Here is a 10,000-nt window from a genome sequence, read left to right on the forward strand (position 1 = left end):
TCTAGGCGTAGGCGTGATATGTGGGAGGAGTCACTGTTGTGGGTGTGATCATCCGCCGAAAAGATCACTGGACAAACGTCTTTCACCGCTCCAGTTACGTCATCGCTGGAACCTGTTATAGCGTCCCTCTGGCTTCTTCCGCGGTCTTGTTGTGATTCCCGTTTTCTGTGGATGGTCGATGCGATACCGTTTTCTGTGGATGTTTGTAATACCGTTTTCTATGGATGATTGTTGGGATGTCGTTTTCTGTGGATATTTGATACCGTTTTCTTTGTATATTTGTGATACCGTTTCCTGTGGGTATTTGTGATCCTGTTTTCTGTGAATGATTTCGCTGGATTATTATAAGGATTACAAAGAGAGTATCCCTTTTTTTTTCTTTCTTTCTTTTTTCTCGTAGCATCACAACCCAAAAGGCATAAAACGTTCATTCCGATTGAGTGATGTCTTTGTTCCCTCCAGGTTGTCTTGCCTCTCCTCCTGGGGCTGTCCTCCGCCCTGCCCCAGGCGCCCTCCACCGGCTACGTCCTCCCCCAGCCTGTCGGAGGCGCCGCCCAACTCTCCCTCGGAACCGCCCCCAGCCCCCAGCCCGCCGCGCCCGTCATCCAGCTGCCTAATGCCCTCGCCCAGGTCATGCAGGCCGCCCAGGCTCACCTTGCCTCCGCTCCTACTGCCCCTGCTGTGCCTGCTGCGCCTGCCGCCCCTACTGCCCCTGCTGTGCCTGCTGCGCCTGCTGCGCCTGTAGCTCCAGTTGCACCAGCCGCTCCTGCTGCCCCTGCTGCGCCTTCTGTACCTGTTGCGCCTACTGCCCCTGCTGCGCCTGTCGCTCCCACTGTTCCTGTTGCCCCTGCTCTTCATTCTGCTCCAGCTGCCCCTGCTGTACACTCTGTTCCTGCCGCGCCTGCTGTACACTCTGTTCCTGCTGTGCCTGCGGTACATTCTGCCCCAGCTGCTCCTGCTGTACACTCTGTTCCTGCTGCGCCTGCGGTACATTCTGCCCCAGCTGCTCCTGCTGTACACTCTGTTCCTGCTGCGCCTGCGGTACATTCTGCCCCAGCTGCTCCTGCTGTACACTCTGTTCCTGCTGCGCCTGCTGTACATTCTGCCCCTGCTGCCCCTGCTGCACCTGCTGCCCTCGGGCTGACCCAGGCAGCGCCCCTGCCGGGCGGCCCGGGCAGCCAGCCGTTGCTCCTCCAGGGCTCCGACCTGGCCGGCCTCGGAGGCCTCGGCCACCTCGGCGGCTTCGGCGGCCAGTCGCCCTTCATCATCGTTGTGCCGACCAACTTCGCGGGCGGCGCCTTCCAGCCCTCCGGCCAGGCTGCGGTCTCTGCCCCAGCTGCCCCTGCTTCAGCACCAGCTGCTCCTGTACATGCTGCTCCAGCTGCTCCTGGACATGCTGCTCCAGCTGCTCCTGCACATGCTGCTCCAGCTGCTCCTGCACATGCTGCTCCTGCACATGTTGCTCCAGCTGCTCCTGCACATGCTGCTCCAGCTGCTCCTGCACATGCTGCTCCAGCTGCTCCTGCACATGTTGCTCCAGCTGCTCCTGCACATGCTGCCCCAAGTGCTCCTGCACCAGCTGCTCCTGCCCCTGCTGCCCCTGCACCAGCTGCTCTTACTGCGCAAGCCCCTATTGTTCCAGGTTCCGCTCCAATTATTCTTATTGACCCTGCTATGATGGCAGGTCTAGGCTCACTGTCTGCCGGCTCCGCCCCAGCTTCATCTGGCTCCGCCCCTGCATCATTTGGCTCCGCCCCAGCTTCATCTGGCTCCGCCCCTGCATCATTAGGCTCCGCCCCAGCTTCATCTGGCTCCGCCCCTGCATCATTAGGCTCCGCCCCAGCTCCATCTGGCTCCGCCCCTGCATCATTTGGCTCCGCCCCAGCTTCATCTGGCTCCGCCCCTGCATCATTTGGCTCCGCCCCTGCTTCATTTGGCTCCGCCCCTGCATCATTTGGCTCCGCCCCTGCTTCATCTGGCTCCGCCCCTGCATCATTTGGCTCCGCCCCTGCTTCACTTGGCTCCGCCCCTGCTTCATCTGGCTCCGCCCCTGCATCATTTGGCTCCGCCCCTGCATCATTTGGCTCCGCCCCTGCTTCATCTGGCTCCGCCCCTGCATCCTTTGGCTCCGCCCCTGCTTCATCTGGCTCCGCCCCTGCATCACTTGGCTCCGCCCCTGCATCATTTGGCTCCGCCCCTGCTTCATCTGGCTCCGCCCCTGCATCAATTGGCTCCGCCCCTGCTTCATCTGGCTCAGCCCCAGCCTCGTCTGCCTTTGCTGCAGCTCCATCTGGCTCTGCCCCAGCTTCCTTTGGCTCCGCCCCAGCATCCTCTGGTTCCTCTGCAGCTCCATCAACCTCTGCCGGAGCTTCCCCTGCCACCACTCACGCTGCTCCTGCACCAGCTGCACCAGCCGCCCTTACTGCACAGGCCCCTGTCGTTCCAGGCTCCGTTCCAATCATTGTCGTTGATTCCACTGGACTGCCGGGCCAGTCAAGCGCACTGTCTGCTGGCTCTGCCCCTGCATCTTCCGCTGCCCCTGCATCCTCCGCTTCAGCAGCCGCATCATCTGGTTCTTCCCCCGCTGCCTCTGGTTCACCTGCAGCCGCCTCTGCCTCTGCTGCAGCTTCATCTGGTTCTGCAGCAGCCCCATCTACCGCCTCTGCTGGAGCCTCTGCCGGAACCACAGCTGCGACGTTAGGGGCACCTGCGCCGATTCCCATTCTCCTCAACCTCCGCTCGCACGACGTCGTGGCCAACACCACCAACTTCTCCTTCAGCGTCGTGGGCGGAGATGGCACCGTCAGGCACGAGACCGGATCTGGGGGCGCCCTCACCCCGCTCAACGTGGCAGGCAACTACTCGTAAGTTGGCGGAGAATATCCCTCTAGTTTTTCTGTTGCTTGTACCCTATACAAGCAAATATCCTGAATACATACACATATATGTGTATATATATCCATGTATGTTTACACCCACCCACACACACATACATGTATATAAACTTTCTATCTGTCTGTCTGTCTAGCTATCTATATATCTATCTATATACATATACATGTATGCATGTCTATCTACCTAGCTATCTATAGCAATACAAACCTATCTGCCTACTTATTCATATCTACATTTACCTATCTTTATATAAATGTACTTATGTGTGATTGTGAGTGTGTGTGTGCGCGTGCAATTGCAAATTCCGGTCTCATCATCTAAAGAGATACAGTCCACTTTTATTCCTACTAAACATTACACAACTTTTTTACAGATTCATTCTCCCCAACGGCGTGCCCTTCGACCTCTCCTACACCGCCGGCGTCCAGGGATTCCAACCCGTGTCCTCCCACATCCCCCAGCCGGTTCCTTCACCCTTCCACCGACCGATCGTGACTGCCCAGGGTGTGAAGGGTGAGGGAGCATCCCCCGCTCCTTCGCAGCCAACTACCCAAGGGGCAAATCCTGCTCCTTCACAGACCTCGCCCACGACAACGTACGGTGTTCCAGCATAAAGTGTGACCTTCCAGCATAAAGTGTGACCTTCACTGGATCTGAGAAGTTATATCTGATGGTATTATTTAAGAGAGTTTGTTCTATGCCATTTTATGTAGGCTTTAAGAATACCGAATTCTGGAGAATGTAGCGTTAGTATCTTTTACAAATTTTCTAGTACAATTTGTAACGACGAAAAGCGAAAAGTGTTATGTCAGTCTTTTATTTGCTATCTAGTCTTCTCTTCCTCTCTGTCTTATATTTTTACTTACACTTAATTTTCCTCATTCATTTTCATTCCACTTTGATATCAATTTGTTCTAAATCATTCATACCTTTTTTTTCGTGAACATTACCAATTTACACACGTTTCTTTCATTTCCTATTGTTTTACGTTTTATTTCTTCCTTTCTCTTATCATTTACGCTTTATTCCTTCTTCCTTTGTATCATTTGTATTCCTTTGTGGTGTCGCCGAATCCTAAATCGAGAATATATGGCCAGCTTATAAATATATCATATTGATATTACGATTCCGGAATACCATTTTTTCATCAGCTGTAAACTTACTTCTCTATCGACTGTTTCATATCGTGTGAATTGACCGAAATAACCTTAGTCTGACGCCTTTTTCTTAGCTGAAGATAAATAAAATATAATATATAAAGAAAAGAAAATGAATAGTGTATTTATATGGAATGCTTGTCCTGTAACTATTTAAGATAAAATAAAACAGACGATATAATATGTGTTTATTTAATCCTATGACCTGTTCAGATGAAATTTTGACTCGAGATAGATTTAATAAAATTTGGAAAAAAACAACAATAATCAAAAGTGAACTGAGGGTTGGTTTAATCTACATATGAAATAAAATATGCCCCATAGCTTTTATAAATGTCGAAGAATGAAATAAAAGTAAAAGATATGAACTGACTACAATAACGAACTCTGTAGTCTTGTTGATAATAGGCCAAATACAGACATAAAAATCCACTCCTGAATTGCAAGAAAACCTATGAGCTCCTAATATTATCACGACGAAGGTGAGGTTCCATCTGACCAGGATTAGGTCAGGATGAAAGAATATATTTTTTTGCTTTCTTGATTAAGTGTTACTTCCTATCACGTTAATTCGATTTTCAACCAGTGGGCTGTCAGAATACAACAATCGCTAATTTATTTTTCCACTTTTTTATTGTATCAATTGTTAATTTACTGTTGGCAGCGTAGCATGACAAACGAGTGCTTATTTCATCATAGACGTCCACAAGCCTAGATTTTTTAGAATATACAAGAATAGGTGTCTTTTCAAACAATAAAGATGATATCACACTATTTTGTGATTGTACGCACAGCTACCCCCCTCCCCCACGCACACAGTGAACACATAGACAGCATTAGCGTAGTCCGCTATTTTGATCGCACGCATCCTCAGAGTAATAACGTACATATTATTGGCACAAAGTTAATCTTCATACATTAATCTCACATGTTCAAAAATATGAAAGAATAGGGTACGATGCGTAGAACATTTCAAATATGACGAATGTATATTTATTCAAATTTACTGATGACAATCTCCGACTTGTTCTTCTTTCATTCAAAAATATTATTCTCATGTAGATTATCTTATTGATTCGCTAACTCGCACGTGTACTACGTTATTTACATTATTCTTATCGATTCTAATGTCTATCATCTTACGGTCCCTCTCATTTAACTATTTATTGTGATGTTAATTAAAAATGATCCGTTTACAAAAACAACAGAAATGAGAGTAGGAGAGATTGTCGTTAAGGAAGAAGCTATTTGTTACGAAAACAGTCATAGGAATGAATAACAATGACACCAATCACTACACAAATAATGGTGATGTTTCTATACCATTACAATATTTATATGCAATATGCATTGTATTATAAATTATTTAATGTGTATAACATGGTACAGGAAAATGATATTGCAGGATCAAATATTATTAATATCTCTGTTTTTTGTATTCTTATGTAGTTAGATTTATGTTCATCTTTGAGGTTAATGAATGGAAACATCTCTTGTGTATTGATATTTCGGTTGTTTGATATAAATGAAGAAGAAAAAGCACTTTTATTAATACCATAGTGCAAGGAAAACGTTTTCTATGATGCAGAACTAGTGATAGAAAACGAATGTTTGGTTTTGTATGGCTAACTAGTGTAATAATGTGTAATTCAAAAATATACAGGATCCTATTGAAATATGGAAACATTTCCATGATTAATGTTATTATTATTTTTACTCAAAGATTTATTGTCATTGTTATTTTTATTGTTTTTTGTTATTATCATTATCATCATTATTATCATTCGTTATTAATATTATCATTGTTATTGTTATTATCATCATCACCACCAACACCATCATCATAATCATCATCATTATCACCATTATCAATTATCAACATTGTCATTGTTATAATGACTATTATTCAAGGAAAATATTGAAGACATGACACACACAAGTTGAGGTAACGAAAAGTAATTTCAGGCAGCATCTCGAAAGGAGGGCCATACAGTCATAAGATGTACTCTAACCATCCATAGATAATAACAGAACCAGGAAAAACAAGCTTCAGACATCATCCTCTGTTTGTGATTGTGAGTGACCAATTAAAACAATCATTAAACAAGGAAACTGAACTGTATACATTATGGCCTCAAACCAATTGCGTTGATTAAACAATTTGTGAATTTATGCTTTCACATAAAACACAAACATTGATATCTTTACTTTAATGCACTGCAGTTATGAGACAGATTGTGTTAGCGTAAATACATCGATGTTCATGTTATGGATGGAGGTTTAATTTGACAAAAGTTTAAGAAACGTATAATTGGACAGTTGGTCTGAGACCCAATTGGACGCGTCAACTTCATATAAGAGTTATCCTGAAACGAAATACAATGAAGATAACCTTGTGTTGTGATACATTCTCTATTAAAAAACAAAAAACATCGAAAGGTTATTTAAAGAAACAGAAAAATTACAGACGACATCAATGACAAACTTAGTAAATAAAAACTAAAGGCTGAAAATAAAATTCAAGGTGAGACTCTTCCGTTACAATATCCTCTAAATACAGCGGTATTTTCTCGACGAATTATGCCAGGTAGATAAGTAAAAATAACACCGTTATGATTACTTCGAAATCATTACTATTCTTTCTACAGCCTCTCTTTCGCTTTTTATCCCCTCTCTCTCTGCTTGTACTACTTGTCTCCTTCTGGATTTTAAGAAAGGCTTTGAGAAAATGAGGATATGCGATATATTGTTTCATAACTCTAACTATTAATCTTCAGTGATAGTTATTCTGACGACGATGTTCTACTATCAATTATGAAGATGATGATAATTATAATAGGAATAATAATAGTCATCATAACAATGACAATATTAATGATAATATTAATAAAAAATGATAATAATGATGATAATGATAATAACAAAAAACAATAAAAATAACAATGACAATAAATCTTTGAGTAAAAATAATAATAACATTAATCATGGAAATACTTCCATATTTCAATAGGATCCTGTATATTTTTGATTACACGTTATTACACTAGTTAGCCATACAAGACCAATCATTCGTTTTCTATCACCACTTCTGCGCTATAGAAAACATTTTCTTTGCACTATGGTATTAATAAAAGTCTGCCTTTTCTTCTTCATTTATATCAAACAACCGAAAAAAATACACAAGAGATGTTTCCTTTCCTTAACCTCAAAGATGAGCATAAATCTAAGTACATAAGAATACAAAAAACAGAGATATTAATAATATTTGATCCTGCAATATAATTTTGCTGTACCATGTTATACAAACTAGAGAATTTATAATATAATGCATATCGTATGCAAATATAGCAATGGTATAGAAACATCACCATTATTTGTGTAGTTATTTATTGGTGTCATATTATTCATTCCTATGGGGGGGGTTTCGTAACAAATAGCTTCTTCCTTAATGACAATCTCTCTTACTTTCATTTTTTTTACGGATCATTCTTTAATTAACATCACAATAAATGGTTAAATGAGAGGGAGAGTAAGATGATAGACATTAGAATCGATAAGAATAATGTAAATAAGGTAGTACACGTGCGAGTCAGCGAATAAAATAATCTACATGAGAATAATGTTTTTGAATGAAAGAAAAACGTTGGAGAATGTCATCAGTAAATTTGCATTAATACATATTCGTCATCCTTAAAGTTCTATGCTTCGTACCATATTCTTTAATATTTTTGAACAACATGTGAGTTTAATGAATGAAGGTTTTCTTGTGCCAATAACATTTACAATATTGCTATGAGGATTCGTCGGCTGTGTGTACAATCACAAAATGAATTAATTTTTGGTTAGTATTGATATCTTTATTATCTGAAAAGACACCTATTCTTGTATATGCTAAAAAATCTAGGCTTGTGGACGTCTATGATGAATTAAGCACTCGTTTGCCAAGCTACGCTGTCAACAGTAAATTAACAAATGATACAATAAAAAAAGTGGAAAAATAAATAAATTAGCGATTGTTCGAGGGACAGGTTGTATTCTGACAGCCCATTGGTTGAAAATCGAATTAACGTGATAGGAAGCAACACTTAATAAAGAAGGCAAGTAAATATATTCTTTCATCTTGACCTAAACCTGGTCAGATGGAACCTCACCTTCGTCGTGATAATATTAGGAACTCATAGGTTTTCTTGCAATTCAATGAGTGGATTTTTATGTCTGTATTTGGCCTATTATCAATTGTGATTGTTATGAATACATTTACGAAACACTGGATTGCATATGATAATTTTTTCAAGACCTTTCTTAAAATCCAGAAGATGTGGTGTTAATTTAAAAATTATCCGTTTACAAAAACAACAGAAATGAGAGTAAGAGAGATTGTCGTTAAGGAAGAAGCTATTTGTTACGAAAATAAAATCATAGGAATGAATAACAATAACCAATAAATAACTACACAAATAAGGGTGATGTCTCTATATATTCTCTAGTGTGTATAACATCTTACAGCAAAATTATATTGCAGGATCAAATATTATTAATATCTCCGTTTTTTGTATTCTTATGTAGTTAGATTTATGCTCATCTTTGAGGTTAAGGAATGGAAACATCTCTTGTGTATAATTTTTCGGTTGTTTGATATAAATAAAGAAGAAAAAGCAGACTTTTATTAATACCACAGTGCAAGGAAAACGTTTTCTATAGTGCAGAAGTGGTGATAGAAAACGAATGTTTGGTCTTGTATGGCTAACTAGTGTAATAACGTATAATCAAAAATATACAGGATCCTATTGAAATATGGAAGCATTTCCATGATTAATGTTATTATTATCTTTACTCAAAGATTTATTATCATTGTTATTTTTATTTTTTTTTTTGTTTATCATTATCAGCATTATTATCATTTGTTATTAATATTATCATTGTTATTATTATTATTATCATCATCATCATAATCATTAACATCATCATTATTATCATTATCTATTATTAATATTATCATTGTCATGATGACTATTATTATTACTATTATTGTTATTATCATTATTATCATCATCTTCATAATTAATAGTAGAACATCGTCGTCAGAATAACTATCACTGAAGATTAATAGTTAGAGTTATGAAGCAATATATCGCATATCCTCATTTTCTCAAAGCCTTTCTTAAAATCCAGAAGAAGATGAAGGAGACAAGCAGTACAAGCAGAGAGAGAGAGAGAGAGAGAGAGAGAAAGAGAGAGAGAGAGAGAGAGAGAGACAGAGAGAGAGAAAGAGAGAGAGAGAGAGAGAGAGGAAAAGAAGGGAAAGAAAGTCTGTAAACAGAATAGTAATGATTCTGAAGTAATTGAGAAAAAAACGTATGTGTGTGTGAAATAAATAATTTCATTCCCTCCCTTTGTTACGTATGCGAATCATTTATAGTTCTTATTTAGGTTTATGCCTTTCATTAGGGAATTACTATCAGTATCTTTAAGTTATACTTAAGTTGCCCCCTTTATTACATTTTCTATGTACGTGCGTTTCCTATTGACAAGTAGGTAGACCACTAACTTTCCCATATAACATCTTAATTAAAGAAGCTGCATGTTATAAGACAGCGTATAATTAGTCGTATTATAAAGGGTTATATAAGGCAAGGTCTAAATAATTAAAGTTTCATCACAAAGCGACTTACACCTGCGTGACGTCATAGGCCTTATGACCAAAGCTGCACAGATCTCCTAAGTGACATGACCTTACTTATATAGACCTTGATACGAGGATCAGCATTGCCAAGTTAGTGACGATCTTAAATTTATTCACATGAAAATCTTTCAGAACTCGACAATCCATTCACACTCTCGCGATAACAAAAATAATGGTGATAATGCTAGAATTATAAAGTCATGCATATCGTTCCAAAGAATATATATGATCAAGAATAAATCAAATAGGGTATCATAATTGAATG

At 40.4% G+C, this 10,000-nt stretch overlaps 1 protein-coding gene across 1 annotated transcript in view; it reads left to right on the forward strand.

Annotated features, from left to right (window-relative positions):
- Window positions 1–4,229, forward strand: part of LOC113806595 (ice-structuring glycoprotein) — a 12,466-nt gene extending 8,237 nt beyond the window's left edge. Inside the window, exons 2-3 of the mRNA XM_070129298.1 lie at window positions 463–2,864; window positions 3,269–4,229. Of these exons, the coding sequence (XP_069985399.1) occupies window positions 463–2,864; window positions 3,269–3,509 (2,643 nt within the window). The 3' untranslated portion in view covers window positions 3,510–4,229. The remainder of the gene's footprint in view (window positions 1–462; window positions 2,865–3,268) is intronic.
- Window positions 4,230–10,000: the final 5,771 nt, after the last annotated feature.

This window comes from Penaeus vannamei, chromosome 13 (genome assembly GCF_042767895.1).
Source record: "Penaeus vannamei isolate JL-2024 chromosome 13, ASM4276789v1, whole genome shotgun sequence".
NCBI lineage: Eukaryota > Metazoa > Arthropoda > Malacostraca > Decapoda > Penaeidae > Penaeus > Penaeus vannamei.